A 25,097-nucleotide genomic window follows, 5' to 3' on the forward strand; every position below is an offset into this window, starting at 1 on the left:
GAACTCTCCATAGAAAGCTTCTGAGGTCAAACTTTCAATTTGGGGTAACTTGCTGTAGCATGCCTCAACGAAGCAAAACGTACCACTTCATTTTCATAAAATTGAAGTTTTTTTTGTACGTTATTATGATTATCGGTTGATGTTATTAAGGTTATCGCTCATGTATGTTTTTTTTTTTTTTGAATTAATAACAATTCTAAAAACCTCTTAAGTCATGTTTTAGCGTAAAATTTTATGTCCTATCCTCATTGTAAACGAAGCTTATCATGTACATTTTCCTGTAACAAACAGTTATACTGCTGAACGACAAGAAACAAGGAGGAAGAGATGTTGTTGAAAACATTCAACGTTGATGAACTTTCCTCTACCGGTGAGGTATATTGCCCGAATTGTTTCGAAACGTCAAGATTTAAACTGTAAAAAAATGTATCGTTTTTAAAGGCTTCCTGACAAGAACAGTTTCATGCAGAGCTTGACCAACTAGATAAACAATACCTGGACGTAGAAAGAAAAATAAAAGATTACTGCTGCGACGAAGTAGTTTTTCCTTGAAGCTAGGCGTGCTATACAAGTTTGCCTTACAGAGTCGATTCCTTTCATTTTGTTATTGTAGTAAAAGCTCAAGATCAATTAACACTTCAAGGTTGACAATAATTTCAGCAGCACGTTTTTGTTTCAGTTCATGACAACATGAAACCTTCCAGGTGAAACAGCCGAGGGTTGAACGCCTCGTTGATAAAGGCAGTAATAGAACAAACAGCCTTAGGGTTTTACTGATGTGATAAAAAAAAATACCATGTGGCTTTAGTTGCAATGAAGTGAGCGTTTGCGTTATTTACATCGAAAGATTTTTATTTTTCTTGCATCATTACTGTTTAAATGTGGTTTTGAGAATATAAAAGAAAGCAGGCAATATTTAGTATTAACATTTAATTTAATTAAAGTAATAAATTTTATTCGTTGTTCATCTTCCCAATCAATCGAATGTAGAGTCTCAAATGATGAATGGCAGTTCTCAAAAATGGTAGATTGTAATCTATCTATATAAATAAAAATGGAATGGTGTTTGTATGTCACGAAATAACTTACGAACGGGTTAGCGGATCTGAATGATTCTTTCTCCGTTTTGTTTGTCACGGGTTCCTACGAGTTTGTGTGTATAAAAATCCCAGGATATTAACCGGGAAAATACGGAAAAACGAGAGTGAACGGAACTGCCATTTTCTAGGGGACGAACCATAGCGGTTTTCAACAGCCTACTTGATGGCAAGATAAAGTTTGCCGGGACCACTAGTGTTTTATAAGAGAGAAATGAGTTCACATGTTGTGAAATGATCATAAATTCAGATCATAGTTTGTTTGGTTGTTGTTAAAAAACAACTTGGAGTAAAAACTATAAACAACAATATTTAAGTGTACTTAGATTTCATTCGTGATAATAGGAAATAGTACTACTGCTGCCATATTTCAACGTGCATTTATTGAACATCGAAGGCGAAATATTCTCCATACTGTAATACTTGGATAAATATATAAATAATAGTATATAAATACTTGGATATTATTTATTAATTTAATCAATGTTTTACTCTTTTTCTGTTCTACTTCTTGCGATTCTAATATTATGATTCGATTCGAAGTATTTGAAAACTAAACACGTTATGATTGATTAGCCGTGGTTTAAGCAAAATATCGAATCAAGTTCGACACGGTGTTCTGCGCTTAGTCTTAATTATTTAAGGATTGAATGTAATAGAAATAACTATTTTTACGAAAGGAAATGGAGATCGAAGATTGAACAAACACCTAAGAACACATGTACTGTACTGAAAACCTTAAATCGTTTACTTATATGATAGTAATGTGTGATTTAGAAGCGATACCTGAAGGTTAGAATAAACAACATATCTAAAGTATATAAGTTATGGATTGTTTTATAGATTGCAGAAAAACAGTGTTGAGTATATGGCAGCAATTTGAATTAAAGCAAAAAGATTATCAATGTTATCTATAATAACATTTTTCAGGGAAAGGGGGATGTGGTAGAGCGTCTATAAACATTAATACACCACATCGCCATCGCCGACTTGTACCATTCCGAATGCTTTGTAATGCATCGAGTCAGTTGCTCTCCAACCTTGAACTAGAATGGTTCGCTCATCTTTACAGTGCGCGTGCTGCTCGATTCGTTCTTCATGTTCGTTACCACAGCCTTCATTAGCTTTGTGGTAACTTCTGTGACCATAGAGTAAAGCCATGTTGAAGGTATTTTAGTTCTGTTCCAAGTCGATCCAGGATCCTTGGCCATGAAGTGCAGACGTATTAATGTGTCGTTGCACAAATAAGAATGCAAAATTGCTACTTTGGCAGAGCAAACATTTGACTAATAACTGTGGAAATGTTCCTAGAACACAAAGCTAAAAGCTTGGGTTGTGGAGTAATGCCAAGAATATGAACGACGCAGTAACTGCTGCTCATCTTTTGTACAAATATTATTGACGGACTATCCCATCTTTAAATTGAAGGCGCTTCTTTATAGTTATACTGTCGACAAAATTATTGGAGTAAGTGCTGCCAATGTTTAAATCAGGATTTTTTCTTCTTTTATAGTTAAACTGTTCTTTCGAGACTTACTTATTAAAAAATTAATATCACTATTGCTCTTAATCATACATTTTCCCTTCTTTAAATCGTAGGATGTTCTTTATACTTTTACGGTCAATTTAATGGCTGTGAGAAAGGCATCTTCTTCCAATAATATGCTGTTTTGTGGATTCTTTCTGTTCTAATAGTTATTGGAATTGTAGATGTAAATATTTCCATTATAAAATGAACGCCATGCTCAATGCTGAATGCTGTGTTATGCTAAATTTGAGCTTGACTGTTAAATTGACTTGATATCCAGTTTTACTATTCAAACGCGTCGAATTTCAAGGTGCTTTTGGCAACGCTTTCAAATGTGGCTCATCAAAAATGTTTGAAAACCATTGAAAATTGTTGGCAGAAGAGGCAAAAAAACTGTTTTCACCACATTAAATTGACGAGCATACTCGGAGTGGGAATGTAACGCTTATATTGGCGTCACACTACCAGAATATTATTGTTGAAGATAATGTAACCTATCATAACATGAATTTTTGGCTTGACTCTAGATTGCTGTCTTCAATTTAATTATTTGCATTATAAGTACTAATAATTATATGGAAGATTTCTCTTCTTTAGAATTAACGCAAATATGTAAGAGAATTGTAAAAAATGGCATATACTCACCAAACTAAACATCTCTAGAAATAAATAACACTTGCACATTGCAAATAAAAATGAATCGATCATCGATTCATTGTCAAATTTCATAACACCGGAAATTGCAATTTACAACTAGCCAATTGACCCACCCCCTCGTATCGCTTTTTGTGTGAATTTTCCACTATTTTTATGAGCTGTTACAGCTTAAAGACACCCACCCACCCCCATGAACGTAATGGAATTTGTAAATGGACCTGAACAATTTTTGATATGAGAAGAGTTTTTGAATGACACACACGCAAGTTATTTTATGCCAAACGTCCATTATGCCTAACGTATTTTATGCCTAACATCCATTATGCCTAATGTCTTTATGCCTAACGTCCATTATGCCTAACATACTTATGCCGAACGTCCTTATGCCTAACGTCTTTATGCCTAATGGGGTATACTCGTAGTAAACACAATCCTTTTCCCCAACATTTTCCCACCAAATCCAAACAAGATTGCACGTCATCAAATAGTTACGAAAATCATAGATCACAGGTGAACAATCTTCGCTCTATTATGCAAGTCGAGCACTCAACACTGGAAGAATCTGTAAGTCGCAGACGAAATAGGCCTATCTGTCAAGATGGGCAAAATATAAGAGTTTAAAAGGTGTTTGCTCGCCTTAATAGTGATTTTTCTATTAAAGCGTAATTAATCCAAGATAGAAGATAGAAGATAGAAGATAGAAGATAGAAGATAGAAGATAAGAAGATAGAAGATAGAAGATAGAAGATAGAAGATAGAAGGATAGAAGATAGAAGATAGAAGATAGAAGATAGAAGATAGAAGATAGAAGATAGAGATAGAAGATAGAAGATAGAAGATAGAAGATAGAAGATAGAAGATAGAAGATAGAAGATAGAAGATAGAAGATAGAAGATAGAAGATAGAAGATAGAAAGATAGAAGATAGAAGATAGAAGATAGAAGATAGAAGAATAGAAGATAGAAGATAGAGATAGAAATAGAAGATAGAAGATAGAAGATAGAAGATAGAAGATAGAAGATAGAAGATAGAAGATAGAAGATAGAAGATAGAAGAAGATAGAAGATAGAAGATAGAAGATAGAAGATAGAAGATAAGAAGATAGAAGATAGAAGATAGAAGATAGAAGATAGAAGATAGAAGATAGAAGATAGAAGATAGAAGATAGAAGATAGAAGATAGAAGATAGAAGATAGAAGATAGAAGATAGAAGATAGAAGATAGAAGATAGAAGATAGAAGATAGAAGATAGAAGATAGAAGATAGAAGAATAGAAGATAGAAGATAGAAGATAGAAGATAGAAGATAGAAGATAGAAGATAGAAGATAGAAGATAGAAGATAGAAGATAGAAGATAGAAGATAGAAGATAAGAAGATAGAAGATAGAAAAGAATAGAAGATAGAAGATAGAAGATAGAAGATAGAAGATAGAAGATAGAAGATAGAAGATAGAAGATAGAAGATAGAAGATAGAAGATAGAAGATAGAAGATAGAAGATAGAAGATAGAAGATAGAAGATAGAAGATAGAAGATAGAAGATAGAAGATAGAAGATAGAAGATAGAAGATAGAAGATAGAAGATAGAAGATAGAAGATAGAAGATAGAAGATAGAAGATAGAAGATAGAAGATAGAAGATAGAAGATAGAGATAAGAAGATAGAAGATAGAAGATAGAAGATAGAAGATAGAAGATAGAAGATAGAAGATAGAAGATAGAAGATAGAAGATAGAAGATAGAAGATAGAAGATAGAAGATAGAAGATAGAAGATAGAAGATAGAAGATAGAAGAAGATAGAAGATAGAAGATAGAAGATAGAAGATAGAAGATAGAAGATAGAAGATAGAAGATAGAAGATAGAAGATAGAAGATAGAAGATAGAAGATAGAAGATAGAAGATAGAAGATAGAAGATAGAAGATAGAAGATAGAAGATAGAAGATAGAAGATAGAAGATAGAAGATAGAAGATAGAAGATAGAAGATAGAAGATAGAGATAGAAGATAGAAGATAGAAGATAGAAGATAGAAGATAGAAGATAGAAGATAGAAGATAGAAGATAGAAGATAGAAGATAGAAGATAGAAGATAGAAGATAGAAGATAGAAGATAGAAGATAGAAGATAGAAGATAGAAGATAGAAGATAGAAGATAGAAGATAGAAGATAGAAGATAGAAGATAGAAGATAGAAGATAGAAGATAGAAGATAGAAGATAGAAGATAGAAGATAGAAGATAGAAGATAGAAGATAGAAGATAGAAGATAGAGATAGAAGATAGAAGATAGAAGATAGAAGATAGAAGATAGAAGATAGAAGATAGAAGATAGAAGATAGAAGATAGAAGATAGAAGATAGAAGATAGAAGATAGAAGATAGAAGATAGAAGATAGAAGATAGAAGATAGAAGATAGAAGATAGAAGATAGAAGATAGAAGATAGAAGATAGAAGATAGAAGATAGAAGATAGAAGATAGAAGATAGAAGATAGAAGATAGAAGATAGAAGATAGAAGATAGAAGATAGAAGATAGAAGATAGAAGATAGAAGATAGAAGATAGAAGATAGAAGATAGAAGATAGAAGATAGAAGATAGAAGATAGAAGATAGAAGATAGAAGATAGAAGATAGAAGATAGAAGATAGAAGATAGAAGATAGAAGATAGAAGATAGAAGATAGAAGATAGAAGATAGAAGATAGAAGATAGAAGATAGAAGATAGAAGATAGAAGATAGAAGATAGAAGATAGAAGATAGAAGATAGAAGATAGAAGATAGAAGATAGAAGATAGAAGATAGAAGATAGAAGATAGAAGATAGAAGATAGAAGATAGAAGATAGAAGATAGAAGATAGAAGATAGAAGATAGAAGATAGAAGATAGAAGATAGAAGATAGAAGATAGAAGATAGAAGATAGAAGATAGAAGATAGAAGATAGAAGATAGAAGATAGAAGATAGAAGATAGAAGATAGAAGATAGAAGATAGAAGATAGAAGATAGAAGATAGAAGATAGAAGATAGAAGATAGAAGATAGAAGATAGAAGATAGAAGATAGAAGATAGAAGAATAGAAGATAGAAGATAGAAGATAGAAGATAGAAGTAGAAGATAGAAGATAGAAGATAGAAGATAGAAGATAGAAGATAGAAGATAAGATAGAAGATAGAAGATAGAAGATAGAAGATAGAAGATAGAAGATAGAAGATAGAAGATAGAAGATAGAAGATAGAAGATAGAAGATAGAAGATAGAAGATAGAAGATAGAAGATAGAAGATAGAAGATAGAAGATAGAAGATAGAAAGATAGAAGATAGAGATAGAGATAGAAGATAGAATAGAAGATAGAAGATAGAAGATAGAAGATAGAAGATAGAAGATAGAAGATAGAGATAGAAGATAGAAGATAGAAGATAGAAGATAGAAGATAGAAGATAGAAGATAGAAGATAGAAGATAGAAGATAGAAGATAGAAGAAGATAGAAGATAGAAGATAGAAGATAGAAGATAGAAGATAGAAGAAGATAGATTCACGTAGCTATCTGAACTGCATGTTCTGTTCTTTTTGGGCTTTGCCGAACTCATCTCTAAAAGTCAGTAAAAGCAACTACCGACTTTTCACTGCTTTTTTAGTAAAATAAAATATAAAAATGCAAGAAACTCTCAAATGAAATCTGAAGAACCTAGCTCTGGCCAACATTATATGGTAAGTAATCTGAAACATGCAACGAACTGCCGTGTGTAATCTTAAAATGCCATTAGCTTTCAACAATTCATTGAATTCCAAATAGTTGAACTGCATTGATGCGGTAAGTCTTTCCAAAAGATTTCCGGAATAATAATGTTTTGTCAAGTATGGAACTCTTCATTAAATGACCCAATAATAGGCTGTTTTTCATCACGCCAATCTGTCATGAAACGGCCCACTTTCCTGCACTGATGTATGCAGTGCGAGATTAGTCATTACGCAACTGAAACCAGTGCTGTAATGATTCATTACGCAACGCTTTCTCATTACGCAACTGTTTTGAGTTGCGTAATGAATCATTAAACAACATTTTTTCAGAAATTGTTAAATAATGGTGAATGCATTCTGATATAATTTCTGATACCCTCAAGTGGTGTACTACGAAATTTCAAAAAATGTTGTACGTAACTCGGCAAGCTTCATAGGATAAATTTACGACTCGTGCTGTAAAAATCATCATTCTGCAACTTGTTCCGTAAACTACTATTACGACCCTGCATAAGTCAGTTTCACCGTGCTTGTCAAAAATATAAATACAAAATGATGTCTTGTTAAAAAAAAAACACTTCTTCTTTCTGGCGTTACGTCCCAACTAGGATAGAGACCAATCTAAATGCCTACGTAGTAGTATAATGTTGACATAATTTTCTTTTTTTGTTGTGAGAACTGTCACAACATTGCTTTTGTTTGCTGCGAGAAAGTAAATATGAACAGAATGGCTACTGAGCTTTCTCTACCTTGTTGGACTGACATTGACCGAAAGCTCAAATTACATCAAATGTTTGTAGCATTTTGCTTGTAGATCTCTAGAGCCTGCTTCTCAGCTTAGTATTCATATGAGCATTTTGATAGTTATTAACTGAAAGCTTTCTTTGCCGATTGACCATTTTTGCATGTGTATATGGTCGGTGTTTAGACAGACTGTACCAAGTGCTTTCTAATGGTTCCAATTAAACGTACCTCAGGCATTCAAAATATTAAAAAATATATTTTCGTTATTCGCTGCAATACCAAATGGAACTTATGTATTTGATGATACAACTATATCAAAAGAGCATCGAAAAAAACAAAATTGAGGGAGTTATTAAAGTATCTTTAAAGCGCCAAAATATGATCTAGTCCGGTCTGTCTGAACACCGACCATATCGTGTAGTAGGTACGAAGATACTTTATTTCCTTGGAAGTCGAGAAAATTTACGAGAAGATTCTCGACCGTCGGGACTTGAAATCACGACTCTCAGCTTGGTTTTGCTGAATAGCTGCACTTTTACTGCTACGGCTATCTGCGACCCAGAAAAACCTAACTAAGCAAGATCTGTCTCAGTTGGGACGTTATACCAAAAAGAAGATTTGATACAAATAAATATCATTCGTTTTACGAGCAATAATGGTCGCCGAAATCATTGTGTCGTTTGACAGCTAAGCTATCAGATCGTTCTTCAATCTTATCGACTAGCTGTCAAACGACAAAATCCAGACGGTCATCATAATTGATCGCCTCTGATTGCATTCAGCGTTTTATCTAAAAATATCCAAACTTTAGGGGCTCTTGACTGATAGCCAAAGAGCAGAGAGAGAGGAATAGATGTTGCATTTTGCTTGCCCAATGAAGATCGTAAAACCAACTGCATCTGCGTGAGGTCATACGGATTGCTTAAGCTGAGAGGGGTAAGAGCTTAATGACACAGGTTCGCTTTGGTTAGTTGACTGGTATTGTATAGACCGTGAGAAAAGACTTTCTGTAGTTCAAAATAAACTCAACGATGTTGTAACCGTTTGTTACAAATTGTTAGTCCTTTTTTAATTCGTGCTATTTTTTATTTGTATACTGTCACGTTTCTAGTGTTCAGTGGTGTTGGATTAGTATAGGGTTAGTAGTTAAAGGGTTAGTAAATGTTATCAATGTTAGTAGATTGTCAAAATGTATAAAATATGATTGTTAGTAAATTAGAAGAATTATTAAATTTGAATTATAAACATGAAAAAGTTGCATGCAAGCTGTGGGTACAAGTACAAACATAAACGATAAGTGGGCCAGCAGGCGTATTACACGCAACAGGTGGTAACAACCCCCCAACCCACAATTGAGGAAATTGGGGAGGGGAGGAAAAACAGACAAGAGGGTCAAGCCAAATTCTAGAATCGCCATCACTTCACTCTGAAAAAGGCGTGCGTGTGCTCAAGTGCATTTTTGAAAGTGTCCTTAAAGCTATAATTAAAGTGAGTGGTAACCGTACAAATTGGGAGAGAAAGTGTATTTCGTCAGGTATGATCTTTTCTAATCTAATGCCTGTAACTAATGGCTAGAAAGTTAGTACGGCTAGCTAACTCCTCCCATTACCCTCACAGGACCTTTTTCATTACCGCTAAAATATCGCCATCTTGGCTGGTGTGGCGTGGCCTACCAGCAGCACACGTTTCGGCCTAGTAGACGGAAGTCTGCTAAGCCTAACCCGTCAAGGATCATCGCTGACCTCTGGCCATTTCGGCCATAACCATAAAGGAGGTCCACAGCTCGGGGTATTCACCCCTAACCGTAAAGGAGCTTTCCCCTCTCGGCACGGTCACTCCGGTACCGTCCTGGGCCGTGTCGATTGCCGTCAAAGAGGGACGACGCCTTAGCCAAACCCCAACGGCACTACGTCTACGGTGTCGTCGTTACCACCTGTCCAGCCGCAGGATATCATCAGCCTGCTAGCAGCATCAGCGAGCGCTCGCAGGACATCAAGAGGTCGTCGGCAGCAGCAACCAGAAGCAGCAAGTCGTACCGGTACGTGAACATTTTGATAACTATTCACAAAACCCCCACAAAAACTAGTAGCTTGCAATAAACCAGTACCAGATAACCCTAAAATCCACATAGTTCAGTTTGCCCAATAAAACCCTAGAGATTCCCACCAAGTTATTTCAATTCACACACTACAATAGCCCTAGTCAGGTGACGGTACGCTGCACAACTTTGGTCGCGTAGCCCCTCAGCTTACCCAGTAGCAAGCCGACCCTGAGACCCAGCTCGAGGGGTCTCTTGTTACTGAGAGATTGCCCGCTTTGATAATAAGTTACAATGTCTTGTCAGAACTAATATAAAAGAACAACACCTGCTTGTCAATGTCCGTGATTCAATCATTGCAGTCATCAAATGAAACTTTCACCACCTCGGTCGTTTCACGCCACACAAAATTCGCTAATGAAACATAAAGTACCGTTTACTTTTCCGTCATATTATTCAATTTGATAATAAAGTGGCCTATTTTGTTCACAGCCTACTTTCCATCCACTGTCGCTCAGTGAACGGTGACATTTGCGTGAAAGTATGTGATAAGTTTTTCATCAGGCCACAAAAAAAAAGTTAGACCTTCAATTCGGCTGGAAAGTTCTGCAATGTTAAAACATGGCAAATTTTCACTGCCGCCGTTGACTAATAGGTTTTTAACGTCGGAACCGAACATTTTGCTTCGACTAACGAAAGCATTCCATTGGCTGGCTTGCGGCTGTCACACGTCACAGCAAGCAGCGCTTTGTCGTGTGTGTATGTTTAGGGGAAATTAATTTTAATAGCCCCTTCCAGTAACCGTCACTGGGAATATAACGTGGAACTTTTCGCAGCACGATATTTATCCGAGAAGTAGGAAGTGGCAGCTTGACCTAGTTTTTAATAAGCTACCCCAAACCGGAGAAAAGATAAAATCCCGCTGATAATGGTGGCAGTAACACGAACATACGTGTTCGTGCTGGGAGCACTGCTCGAAGGCGGTACCAACCAAACCTAACCAAAAGTACAAAACAATCAAGGAAGAAGCGCGCATCCGATGGCCGCACTTGCGATTCCTGCCGGAATAACTACCACTTCCTCCCTTTCGTGAGAAACGGCACGCAACTTTATGAATATGAGAAAGGAGGGGAAGTCGTTTCGTGCTGTTTCCGTTTTGGCGAACTCGTTAAAAACTATGAGTTACTTACCTTTATCTCACACCAGGCGTCACTCGGAGCCAGTAGTTGTATTTTCAGCAACACTGATTCCCTTTCAGGAGTTTTTCTCACCAAAATCACGGCCTGCTCTTTTTCTCGGACCGGTTCCGCGACACGATTTCGTCGTCGATTGGGAATCACAAAGAACGCTTCATCACTGCTGGTGCTGTCCGATGGCAACACTGTCACGGCACTGTTGTCGAAATTGTCACGCACTATGCTGAACATCGTCTGCGTGAGCTTTCCTGCAAATAATTGCCCTTATTAACTTGGGGTAATTTACAAATCAAAATCATAATAAATGAATTAAATTTATTCGGAAGAGAAATTCGTGTGACACGAAAAATGCTATGGCAACATTGTTCAACTGTCATTAACATGACACGTACAAAAAAAAAATATATGGTCTAATCCACCGGTGTACTAAATTTACTCGGACTGAGAATTGTGACACTTGAGCGGGGCACGCTTCTGAATGACAGCTAGATTTTCTTATTGGAAAAAATATTTTTTGCTTCGAGTTCAGTTTACTCAGTTTGCTGCTCCCGAGTATTTTAGTTCCCGGTTTTGAAGCTGTTTAGTGCTGGTTCCAGGTTCCGGATTCATTTACATCTGTGATCCAGGCCATCGCCCTCTGATTCAGTACTGTGGTAAGTTCCGGCAGGATCAAAATCCTTTCAATTTATAACATCAAACTCTGTTTTTAAACAGCTCCATTATGATTTTTACGATCCGGATTGCGTCTGCAGTTGCCGACCTGATTTTCCGTCACCAGAAAGCGATCACCCTCCCGCGAACGATCCGGATTGCGTCTGCGGTTGTCGACCCGATTGCAGATTTCCGTCAGCAGAAAGCTATCACCCTCCCGCGAACGATCCGGATTGCGTCTGCGGTTGTCTGCCCGATTGCACGGGAAATCACAGAGATCCTAGATCCAGCCACCTATCTCTGTCGTCAGTCCAGAGTTCACCAACAGCCTTTGCTTCCGTGCCATCAATCTCATCACCCCCCCTACTGTCGCCTGTTACCGCGTAGGAACTGGTCCAGATTTCCTTCACCACCGGCAGGTCAGCGTTTACCGTTTCGTGTCGGAAAAATCTAGAACCACTGTCGAAGTCTTCTGCTATGAGTAAGTTTTTTCTATTATTGAATGTTTGTTTTAAATATATATAATTTAAGAAGTCGTGTAATTAGTATCGTTAGGCATTTAGGCACATTTTGTTAAAGACCGTGGGTTCGATTCCCTCGTAAAGCTGTTCATGAGATATGTTTTCCCGCTGTGTCACTGGGCTTCCACTGCCAGTCCGTTGGTCTCTAGCATGGTGCTTCAAAGTATTAGCAGGTGATAACAAGTTTCTTAATAGTTTTTCATGTTCATATTTAGCTGCGATAAAATGAAGTGTGATTTTATAATTTCGTTTGCAATCAAAACGATTTGCTTTCCATAACTGTTCCACTCAAGGTTTTATAATAGGAATTAAAGATTTTTACATATTCATAGGATTAATATCCTGTTTTACCACTTGTCTTCAATCGATACTGGCAATTACAGTCAACTGTCCATAACTCGATATTGAAGGGACCATCGAATTAGGGAGGTATCGAGTAATAGAACACAAAACCAGTCTAGGGGTGATCGGAGCAATACGGACCACATAAGGAAACTATCGTTTAAATGCAAGTGAAGTAAGCCACCCCATTCAATAGTATGATTTTATTTAAAACTATATAGAGAAGAACTTATGATAAAGAGTTCAATACTGCAAAGGAAATTCCACTTGTAATGGTGCACCAAGATGACTATACAGTTAAACAAAAATCTAATATATTGCAGCGTTATTTTTGTTTAAATCACTTCACATGTTGAATAATATTCTGTTTTCCAATAATTTTGTTTACGATCAAATCTAAATTCACTCACAAATTAATCAGTATGATCAGCAGTTTCAAAGGATTGGTAAAAATTACCAGAATAGGCCAATTGGCCTTTACCTTTTTATCGACCAAATTTGTTCAATACTGCTATAAATTCAATTATAGCTATTTAATAATGAAATACATTAGCTATATTTTGAAAAACAAAACGTTTGAATGACTGAAAAATAAATGAATCAAATTGAGGAAAACAAACAAATAATGTTAAGAATTTCAGACATTGTAAATTCAAAACTGAAGCATCTAAAGAATAACTACAAGCCTTGGAATGTTCAAAAATCAAGTTGGAAGAGCAGCCAAAAGGCCAGATATGGAAATAGTCTTCAAGATCTTCGCGGGACAATGGGCAATTCGATTTGCAAACAGTAGACAATATACGAATTATAAACATACAATTTTTAAGTTTTCATGAAAATATCGAGTTAGAGAGGTCAACTAAAAAAGATTGCATCGATTTACTGAACAGCGGGAGAGTTTACTATAACACACTTTGTTTTTTAATTAGACGCAAATTTGGATGATTATTTGTTTTTCTTTTCAGGTAAAATACAAGTGAACAACTTACAATTAACGGGCACCCGATTGTCCGTGTACGCTCGTAATCTACCGAGGAATAACCCGAATGTGTTCCAGAGATATATAGAGAAGATCGGACAAATTGGATTCAACGATCCATACGTTCTTGGGTTCCCAAACAATGACCTACCATTCAACGTGACTACAGGTCATGTGGTGGAGTACCTACTTGACTTCCGATCACCGTACACGGGAAACCCCATGAAGAATAATAGGAGTTTGGAAGGGTACAAGAAATATGAAGCTGGTTTTGTTAATTCCGTGTCCGGTAAACTTCTAAACGGAAATTATGTGGTCGTCGGTAAGGTGAGAAAATTGTGGTTTAAATTTACGTAAATCAACTTCAAATTAAAAAAAGTCCCCTTTTTAATTTAGTTTGAAATGTGCAGTCAAACTAGAGAATTATAAAAAAAAACTTATACGATTATATATATTTTAGTAGTTAGAAGAAAATCCATTTGCCTATTTTGTCGTTTTTAGGTTATACATTCTATGAGAATAAGGGAATCAGTGCTGCGGCCATGGATCATTATCAAAAAATCGGGTGGTATCCTTGCTGCTCACTGTGACTGTGTGGCAGGGTGCAGTGAAACATGCTCTCATGTAAGCGCCGTGCTATACTACCTAGCTAATCTGCACGCGCAATCGACTGACCGAAGGGTATGTAAAATTACTACGATAAAATTGTAGTTATAACTTCATTGTCAATTTCACCCCTAATTGGACCGTAACAAAAGTATGCACGCTCCTTCAACGTTTGATAGCAGCTCAGGGTTACGTCGAATCTTGATGCTGTCGTCGGTGCACTTATTCCCTGTAGAACAATTATACCGAATACAAGATGATCCGATCTATCAAGCAAACGTGCACTTTTGTCAAACGTTTTCTGCACAATTTTTGTGTATACTTTTTCTTCACAAAATTAAACTAAGTGGGACTATTCTTTAGATTAGTGTTCTCCTTTTATTTACCATATATATAATGGAGCAGTACTAGTAGCAGTAGTAGTAGTAGTATTATTATTATTATTAGTAGTAGTGATAGTTATATTTAATATTAATCTAAAATTCGAAGCGTGAAAATTTTGAGAAATGTCGCTGCTTGCTTTTTGTATATCATTAATATACAACAATTCTATGAATGAACAATTCTTTGAAGTTATACGATGTTTCAGAATATGGAAATATAGTTAGCTCTCCCTATGATTTATAGAACACAATCAGTTATGAAATGTTGACTGTAATTTGTATTTTGATTCCTTATCAAAAAATATTTGATTCTTTTTTTTATTTAGTTTTTATCTACCTATAACGATTTTTATGAAAAGATTAGGTATTTTTACTTTTTTTTAATTTTGACACACCAAAATGTCTCATACTGAACACTTGAATATATTTTGTTTTATAATATTGTTTTTTGATGAGGACCAATTCTTCAAAATATTTCCAAATTCTCAGACACCGTTTGTTTTTCTTTTTATTTTGCAGGTAACCGTTACAGATTTACCGGCTTATTGGCGCCAGCCACCGAAACGAATTCGAGAAGATTTATACAAACAGGTGAAAGATGTAAGTTACGGCAAGACGACAAAATTTTTTTACGACATGCCAACACCTCGATCGCGGGAAGATTTTCTAAACCTACTTGATGATTTGAAATCTGATGGGGCAAACTCAATGGTGATGCAATCGAAATGTGACCGAGTGAGATTCCATTGCAACCAATGCGAAAGAAAGTGGATTCCAGATGATATCCTCCTCAATAAAAGCATATTGCTTCAGGGACATTTCGACCTCAGAAACGAACTTAAAACACTGCAAGAGCTTCGGATGATTGGAAAGGAAGTGCGGTTGGAACTATCCGCTAGCGAAGTAGAGTGGGTGGAACAGTGCACCCGAGATCAATTCAAATCAGATCTGTGGAATTGGGTTCGCATTGGAAGAATTACTGCGTCCATTCTGAAAAGTGTTGTCAATGCTTCCAACGAATTTCCACCGCCAAAAAGATGTACCTTAAGATCAATTTGCCATCCTTATGGGATTAATTTTGAAACTCCAGCCACACTGTATGGTCGGCGTAATGAACCTTTTGCACGCCAACATCTCATAAAACTTTGGGCTGCTGATCACCAAAACGGCGTTGTTAGTGAGTGTGGGATTTTTCTTAACTGTGAATATCCATATATGGCAGCGACACCCGATGCCATTGGGTCATGTACATGCTGTGGAAAATTCGCAGTTGAGATCAAATGTCCATTCAGACTTGACAGCAAATCAAATCTGGATAAGCAACTGTCGATTTCCGATTTAGCTGGTAAGCCGAATTCTTTCCTTAGATTTCATGGAGAACAAATCGAACTTAATCCAGACCACGAGTACTTCTATCAAGTGCAGGCACAGATATTCCTTACCAATGCCGATTTTGGCCTATTTGTGGTGTGGAGCAAGCGAGAATGCGTGATTTTAAAAATTCAAAAGCATTTTGAATTATGGAATAGGTGCGTTGAACGAAGCCATCTATATTTTAAAAAAATTATCATGCCGGAATTATTAGGTAATTTTTACACAAAAGATAATCAATAAAAAAGCATTGATGTAAAACCTACATTTACCTTTAAAACCAGCAAACGAAGTGCAATAAAGAGAAAAGATTTCTACATTTACTGTAATAATTGATTCTAATAAAAACAATAATTGGTACATAAAGAGTTTAGAATTATTCCATGAAATATGAGATGACATTACAAAAACAATAAACAATTAATGCTTACTGTAGGTAAAGGTGAAAAAACTTCATTTGGCCCAGTTATTTAGGATCAAAAACGTTTTCCGTACGCATCATTTGTGCAAGTTGAGTCTATTACACTGCCGTGAATCGCAAGTCAGTCCCATCTGGAGCTGTTTAAAAACAGAGTTTGATGTTATAAATTGAAAGGATTTTGATCCTGCCGGAACTTACCACAGTACTGAATCAGAGGGCGATGGCCTGGATCACAGATGTAAATGAATCCGGAACCTGGAACCAGCACTAAACAGCTTCAAAACCGGGAACTAAAATACTCGGGAGCAGCAAACTGAGTAAACTGAACTCGAAGCAAAAAATATTTTTTCCAATAAGAAAATCTAGCTGTCATTCAGAAGCGTGCCCCGCTCAAGTGTCACAATTCTCAGTCCGAGTGAATTTAGTACACCGGTGGATTAGACCATAGAGCAAGCGTGATCGGACGCAAATGTTAGGAAAAGCGACGCTCATCTGCCGTAAATATTTATGGAAACCACAAATCAGTCAATGGCGACATTGAAATCCAAGGGAAACACCACCCCTGACAAACATTTCCAAGTTGACCACCTTGATGTCAAGTGGGTGATTTTTCTTTCGGAAATTATGTTTGTTCACTCCTTCGAAATCATGTGTCGTTACATCCAAACAACCATACCAAGGCCATCCCCAATTAAGTGAGAGTGCTGTTTCTCGTGTCCTCCACATTCTAATTCCCTGGCCACATCACCAATTCGATCGATCTTAGTAGGCCTGTATGGCAACAAGGTTAATCAGCTGGCGCTAGGCCTCTAACAGTAGGCCTTGATTTTTCCCCCATTCAAAGCACAGCCTACCAATCAGAACGATGGAATGGTGTAAATATTTATGATAAACAGCTGATTGAGTTTTCCATAGACGAGAAATTCCGATTAGAGTCAGACCAGTTCTTGGCTGACAAGGAATAAAAAGACATCATATACAAGGCTGATTTCGAATCAAAATCGAATCGAAATAGAATCGAAATCGAATCGAAATCGAAATCAAGTTAAATTTGAACCGATATTGAAATCTAACAAAAGTCTCAATAGGAGGAGCCGAATGTGTCCCTTTTAATTAATCATAGCAAGCCTAGTAGATTTTACTTACCCGGTTACTTTGACGACCTTGCCAATGCTGCGGATAGCCTTAGCGTGACTGACTTCGCAGATCACTTCTTACAGTAAATGATACCGATTTCACTGAACTCGCGAGTACCCTAAAAAATCTAATCCGATTCAAGAAGCAACACCGTCGTAACCTTCTTCCACTGCAGCAGTAACTGAGGAGCTTCGGGCCCAGTGGACCACCAAAAGCACCGAAATAAACTTAATCATGTGCGTCATAATCCATCCATCCGTCCCCAGTTCGAACTCGGAGGAGAGAGAGAAAGGTGAAATGGAAGGGTGGCCACAAGTACACCTACTTTTTTCGTTGGTGCAGAGTCCTTGGTAAACCTTAATGACATTTGTTCGGTCTAGCTGTGTTCGACCAAGGTCGACGTTTTGCCATAAATTTGAATTTTCGTGGAGACTTGTTTGACCCAGATACGATGAGCATCATATTCTTTGGAAGTATCAACTCGCAATTTAATTAATCAGTCAAAGCATTTTAAATTGCTAACTGCACTAAATTTGCATAAATGCTGCTTGGCAACTGTCACCAAAGCGCACAAGAACGCAGTAGGCACTTGCTAGAAGTAACACGCTCGCAACGCCTACTTCGAATTGCGTGCCTACTGTTAATAATACCATATTAGAGCAAAAAACTACACTCAGAACGAGTGCGAGAATAAAAGATGTGTATGTTCGATAATTAGATGAATTAATTAAGAGAAATTCCAAGCTCCATGCTTCGAAACCATTAGGCCGTGCCAACAGAACGTATAACTCGATAATACATGGACTGGTAAAGTTTGGTTCGAACAGCTGGATTGCGCCTAAATTTGCCATTTTTGCGGCTTTCAATGAGCTTTAGTCCATTGCCGGCGCCGACGACAGACATGCGATTACCTTGAGTCCAATTCTGCTGATACCCACGTAATTGCGGTGCTGTTAACGCATCCTTGTAACAATTCCGGGGGCCAAATCAAAATTGGATCTAATTTCCTACGGCTCTGGTCAAGCGACACGTCAACCACATAGCCGCAAATCAATGGCGTGTATCGGAAATCAGATTGCGACCGTTGTAGACCGGAAACTCGCACCGATCGGACGCCATTAATCTTCAGCGCTCAGCAGGCGACGACTTAGGGGCAGGGCAGGCAATCGTCAGATTCGTCACAGTGCGATGACGAAATAAAAAAAGACGTCGTCATCCAGTATAATAACTCTGGCAGGTCGTCGTCTCGTCATCGACGAAAGAATGCACGACGAACATCAATCCAAAATCGTCAACGAACCACTTTGTCTTCATTCTGTTCGCTCCCCTTTCTCAAACGAAGGAGGCGTTTATTGTATATTCGCTTGCTATGCACAAAACGGCGAATGCCATCCCAGAATTGCTTGTATTGGCAATTTAACCCGTACTCCTCAAGCTTCAACAATAGCTCTGTTGGTAAGCGCGTGACGTTGGTGATACAGAGATCGTTTGTTCAATTCCGGACATGTTTTGTTGTTTTGTTTTTGTTTTATTTTTTCAATAAAGGCTCATAATCTATCGACGCCACGGTTCATATTTTTAGTCGGCTCAGAGCTTCCGAATGAAGATTCGACCATAACGAAGGAGGCTTATTTGTTCGTCATGACGCCGAGCCTTTGTGGCGGACAACTGCAGCAAATCGTCATCCAACGCTGGTTGAGTGACGATGACGATTCTTTTTTTAGTTCCGTCGACGACTTTTTCCATTAGACGGTGAAGATTGCCTGCCCTGCTTAGGGGAACCGTCTGCAGCATCACGGCTCTCAGTAGGCGCATTCCAGTTGGCGAGTGAATTGTGAAATACGCGGCTTCAAATCCAATATGGCACCGTCCTCCATATTGAAGGGCATAGTTCTAGTGCTGCCAAGTGTCTTCGCCTGTGCAGTTTCAATCGTTACGATGGATAAGGAGGCCATGGCTACGCATGAATGTGACGCTGATACAGCGATGGTGGTTCCAAATTTTAAGGTACAAATGCATGATATTTAATAACGATTCGATTTCGATTCGATTTCGATTTGATTTCGATTCGATTCGATTCGATTCGATTTCGATTCGATTTCGATTCGATTTCGATTCGATTTCGATTCGATTTCGATTCGATTTCGATTCGATTTCGATTCGATTTCGATTCGATTTCGATTCGATTTCGATTCGATTTCGATTCGATTTCGATTCGATTTCGATTCGATTTCGATTCGATTTCGATTCGATTTCGATTCGATTTCGATTCGATTTCGATTCGATTTCGATTCGATTTCGATTCGATTTCGATTCGATTTCGATTCGATTTCGATTCGATTTCGATTCGATTTCGATTCGATTTCGATTCGATTTCGATTCGATTTCGATTCGATTTCGATTCGATTTCGATTCGATTTCGATTCGATTTCGATTCGATTTCGATTCGATTTCGATTCGATTTCGATTCGATTTCGATTCGATTTCGATTCGATTTCGATTCGATTTCGATTCGATTTCGATTCGATTTCGATTCGATTTCGATTCGATTTCGATTCGATTTCGATTCGATTTCGATTCGATTTCGATTCGATTTCGATTCGATTTCGATTCGATTTCGATTCGATTTCGATTCGATTTCGATTCGATTTCGATTCGATTTCGATTCGATTTCGATTCGATTTCGATTCGATTTCGATTCGATTTCGATTCGATTTCGATTCGATTTCGATTCGATTTCGATTCGATTTCGATTCGATTTCGATTCGATTTCGATTCGATTTCGATTCGATTTCGATTCGATTTCGATTCGATTTCGATTCGATTTCGATTCGATTTCGATTCGATTTCGATTCGATTTCGATTCGATTTCGATTCGATTTCGATTCGATTTCGATTCGATTTCGATTCGATTTCGATTCGATTTCGATTCGATTTCGATTCGATTTCGATTCGATTTCGATTCGATTTCGATTCGATTTCGATTCGATTTCGATTCGATTTCGATTCGATTTCGATTCGATTCGATTTCGATTCGATTTCGATTCGATTTCGATTCGATTTCGATTCGATTTCGATCCGATTTGCTTGGAAGAAGCTTTCAAGCTTCAAGGAAGAAGCTTTCAAGCTTCAAGGAAGAAGCTTTCAAGCTTCAAGGAAGAAGCTTCCAAGCTTCTTGGAAGAAGCTTCCAAAGCATATTGGGAAAACGAAAGTATTACTCTGATATTGAAATCTTTTCCAGGCAAACTGGTTCAAAGCGACCGAGTACTGCCACTATCTGGGCCGCAATCTGGTCATGGTGGGTTCGCCAGAAAAGCAAGCGGTCGTGGCCAAGGTGATCGAAGCGACGGACAAGGCAGGAGACAACTCGTTTTGGATCGGCGGTAGCGATCTGGCCGAGCTGGGAAACTTCCACTGGCACTCGATGGGTACCCGGTTCGTGTGGCACAACTGGAACGAACTGTCGGATTCGCCGATGACCGGCGATAACCGGAAGGACGATCGATGTGTGCTGCTCGGGAATCAGAACGACGAAGGGTCGCCGGATGGGTTCAAGTGGATCGTGGTGAACTGCTGGGATGAGTACTATTTCGTTTGCGAGAGGCCGATTTATCAGAAATGAAAAGTGAATTTAAGGATTTTGTCAAAATACACTTCAAACTTTATTAATGATTGTTTTTTTTTACTCTATTTTTACGACCACTTCTTCGTTTTAAAAAATAATCAATACCTTCTCAAGATATCAAATTGGACGATATGCCAAAATCGTTCAGAAACTTGAGGACCTTCTAGATATGTCATATTTACATATTTACATGGTTGATGGCAGCACTGTTCCATTAGATCAAATAAACCACAAGAAATTGTAATTTCAAGAACAAAACAAACGTCGATGTTCAGTACTGATAGAGTGGATCAAAGACGTGTATAGTATAAAAAAAACATTGCTGGCAACACTATTCCTGTAAATATAACTTTGCCACAATAGGGCTCTGCACAAAACTCAACCTCTCTCTTTCCTTCTTACATAAATTGTGTAAACAACAAGGCCAGTAAACGTCAAAATCCCGTACAAAATCAAAACAGTGCAGAGGCCTATTCGGTATGAGCCACAGCAAGATGATAGGGTTAGGTGAACGAAATGTATCACTGTGGTATTACCATGCGGAGTTAATGACATAGGGGAAGTGGTGGTAAAATGAACAGGGGTGGTAAAATGAACACCGTTCCTTTTACCGAGAAAAAACAAATTCCGATGAATTTTTATCACGCACGAACGATTTAGAGCATAAATCTGAGTGTTCGAGTTGATACGGAGGTCAATTGAAGTGAAAATATCAATGAAAATTGAGATTTTAGAAAACTACGTTTGAAAATTAGAGCTGACGTAACTTTAAGCTCGGAAAACTTGAGGTTTTTGAGTGAGGTGAATATCGTTATGATATGATGTCAAATCAGAAGCCTTTAGAATTCTTTTTGAATGGGTTACAATCATTAATGGATGTATTTTCGGTGGGACAATTAAATTTTTCAGAAATATTTGTTTTGCTCACGTTTATGCGGTGGTGTTCATTTTACCACCAACAGCTGTTCATTTTACCCACATAGTGCAGGTAAAATGAACATTTGCATCGCTTTTTGATAGCGATGAAAATATGTGAAAATTTAGCAATTTTAGTCTGAATCCATGTCGCTGCTATAGATTATATCCATATTTTTAATGTTGTGCGATAGAACTTTAAAAATTCCTCTTTTTTCTATCAGAAACAAGATTATTCCCTTAAGGTGTTCATCTTACCACCCCTTCCCCTATAACGTGAAATTATTATGGCAGTTGGCAACGCTGCAAGAATATATAATAAAATAGGTAACATTCATGCAATAATAAGATTGAAAATTTGAATGTGCAGCAAAGTGCGAGATGGTGCCTAGGGTCTTTTGATGTTCAATATAAAAAAAAATGGCTGACAACACTGTACAGGTATAATCTGGGGGGGAGGCACCGATACTACACACGAAATATAAGACAACGTTATTTTGAACTGCAAGATAACTCCAGCTTGCCAACAACAATCAAGGCAGGCTTCGAGAAAATCGGTAGTTTCCTTTTGTTGTGCACCTTCGATATTTCCTGACAAACATGGAAAAAGGGCCACAGTTTTCTATGCACTAAATCTCGATTACTTTTTCAAATCGACGTAAGTAATTTTCATATGATTTTGAGAAAATTAATTCAGAAGAATCACAACCTGTCTTTTAAAACTGTTTTAAAATTAATCAACTTTTTAATTTATTTTCGCCGTGTACATCGCTTAAATTTTGCATACATTAAGCTCGCGTTCAAAAACTAGGGAGTTCCTTTTATTTCCCACAAAAAAAATATTACAAAATGATAAGCCGATTTATTCAGTTACTTTCGACGTTTTTCTACCAGTGTAAAATCGGCTCAAGTAGTGTTTTGTTTTGATTCGTGGTTAAGTCACTTTGTCTCTCCATACAGCGGGGCGACGAAAGTAGTGGTTAGGTTGCGAAAGTTGAGAATCTTACTTTCGTCGTTTTGTAAATCCGGAAATTAAACGTTTTAAAAGTGAAAAATCGAGTTGGTTCAGAGTGCAACGTGTATAATTTCGTCTGCGAAACACGTAGAATCGATAAAGTAAATTTGTATGCTTTTTTGACTTGAGTCTGTTAGGATAAGTTTTCGAGAAATATTCATTTTCATTGGAAAAAGTAGAACGATGCGTTTTTCAATGCATTTTGTTCAATCAGATTAAATGGTGCTCACGTGACATTACTTGCGTTATGTGCATGAATTAATTTTCATTCGATTTTTATCACTTTTGAAGAAATACGAAAATGTGTTTTAATCAGTTACGCGCTTTTTTCATGTTAGTCCAATGTTTGAGATCTGGGCTCACAGTGACAGTTCGTGACAGCGGAATCTCGGCTCACTATGACGTACAGAAATTTTGTATTGGTTTCTCCCTCCCAGGGTATTATCAAAGTAATGGCACAGACAAACAGATGTAACATTCCAATTATTTTCACTGTAGAGCGATATTCGTGATCTAACGTCAACATCCCACCGCAAAATCGCTAGTGTTTGGAGGTGATTTTAACCATAGCCATAGACAAACAGACGTAACACTACACTGAAACAAGCGTTGCAGTAATGAGAACCATGAACGTGTTTTTAAATTTACTATTCCAACCACGATTGAGCTAGCATGGACGCTTTTTATTTGCGTTTTGTTCCCTCTCGATCCAACCGCGTCGATAGCCGAGCGGCTAGCTTTCGCACTTGGCAATCGCCAGATCCTCGGTTCGATTCTGGTCTGCTGCAAGTTTTTAACCATGATATAGTAATTTTTACTACACAAATGGTGTCATGGTAAGATTGAATGCACAAAATATTCTAAATAAATGCGAATTTAGTCTGCACAAATCAAGTGGCGTTGTGTATTTAATTTAACCCTCTGATATAGTATTTTCAACCGCAACGCTGTTCTCAGTGTAAGAACGATTTCCATTTTAAAAGAATTTGTCGACCATTTCACCACAAAGCATAAGTGGAACTCTGAATCAAAATGTGATAGGTACCGTAGAACGAGGTAACATTGATCGGAATGACTTTCCTCGTAAAAAGTTCGAATCGACTTTTTTCTTTGACACTTTTTTAATGTAGTCTTTTTATTTCTTATAACAGTTGAGCTTCGTTCATGAGTAAATTTTTCATCTTTTCGAACCGGTGTCCGGCCATTTGGCCGAACGCCGTTTGGCCGAATGCCGTTTGGCCGAATGCCGTTTGGCCGAACGCCATTTGGCCAAATGCCATCTGGCCGAACGGGTCATTTGGCCGAATGCCGTTTGGCCGAATTACGAACAAAAAATAATCCAATTGCTTCAACACTGATGTGTAGGATTCTGTAGAGTGGCCCCATAACTGTGATAGGATAGGTCATCATTTTTGTTAGGAATGAAAAAAATTGACTTGTTAATTCAGGACGAAGTTGCGAACTTCACGCCGTTTCAAGACTCTAAGCTGATGATTAGTTCGTTTCTGGGTTATCAACGGTGTGCTGAAGTTTAGGATGATTTTCAATTATTTCATCCGAAATTTTTCCTTCTCTTAGAAATAGGCTCTTCTTTCGAGTTCTACTGGTTTCATTACTATTGACCAGGCCCGGATTTACAAATGTAGGGGCCATCGTCTAGTGGGGGCCCTTTTCCCAGGAAAAAAAAATGTTGATGCATTAGAATATATTAGATAGTTTTAAGGCTTAACCTTACTTATTATTAGATGTCATGTTTATATATATGTTCAAGTTAAATTCAATGTTTTTGGGGTTTAAATTTCAACAATAAAAAATATTTGATGATTCCTTCCTTATTGATACCTCAATTCAAATTATGATTATTCTATTCCTGTTGAATATGAACTTGAATACTGAAGTTGTTGAACATACAGATTATTTAACAGTTGTGAGATGGAGAAAGTGATTTGGGGCTGGTAACAGATCTTTTTCTAAAAACTGAGTTTCTATTTGAATGCAAGTCTCTAAAAAGTCTATATTTTTAATGGAAAGTCTCTAAGATCTCCAGTTTAATCAAAATGGTATCTGTATCCCCTTAATTTCCTTATTCTGGCTACAGTAAAACCTGATGCAAAATTCTACAGGCTGCAGTAAAAA

At 37.2% G+C, this 25,097-nt stretch overlaps 2 protein-coding genes across 2 annotated transcripts; both read left to right on the plus strand.

The window, feature by feature from the left end:
• Nucleotides 1-11,394: 11,394 nt before the first annotated feature.
• On the plus strand, nt 11,395-16,154 carry LOC110674771. Its single transcript, XM_021839059.1, has 3 exons — nt 11,395-11,647; nt 11,709-12,126; nt 14,996-16,154. Exon 3 carries the CDS (start codon nt 15,113-15,115, stop codon nt 16,088-16,090), a length of 978 nt encoding a protein of 325 aa, XP_021694751.1. The 5' UTR covers nt 11,395-11,647; nt 11,709-12,126; nt 14,996-15,112; the 3' UTR covers nt 16,091-16,154.
• Nucleotides 16,155-19,190: 3,036 nt separating this feature from the next.
• On the plus strand, nt 19,191-21,075 carry LOC5570403. The gene is made up of 2 exons (XM_021838645.1): nt 19,191-19,412; nt 20,648-21,075. Exons 1-2 carry the CDS (start codon nt 19,266-19,268, stop codon nt 21,026-21,028), a joined length of 528 nt encoding a protein of 175 aa, XP_021694337.1. The 5' UTR covers nt 19,191-19,265; the 3' UTR covers nt 21,029-21,075.
• The last annotated feature ends 4,022 nt before the right edge of the window (nt 21,076-25,097 follow it).

The sequence above is a fragment of the Aedes aegypti genome, chromosome 1 (genome assembly GCF_002204515.2).
Source record: "Aedes aegypti strain LVP_AGWG chromosome 1, AaegL5.0 Primary Assembly, whole genome shotgun sequence".
Lineage (NCBI taxonomy): Eukaryota > Metazoa > Arthropoda > Insecta > Diptera > Culicidae > Aedes > Aedes aegypti.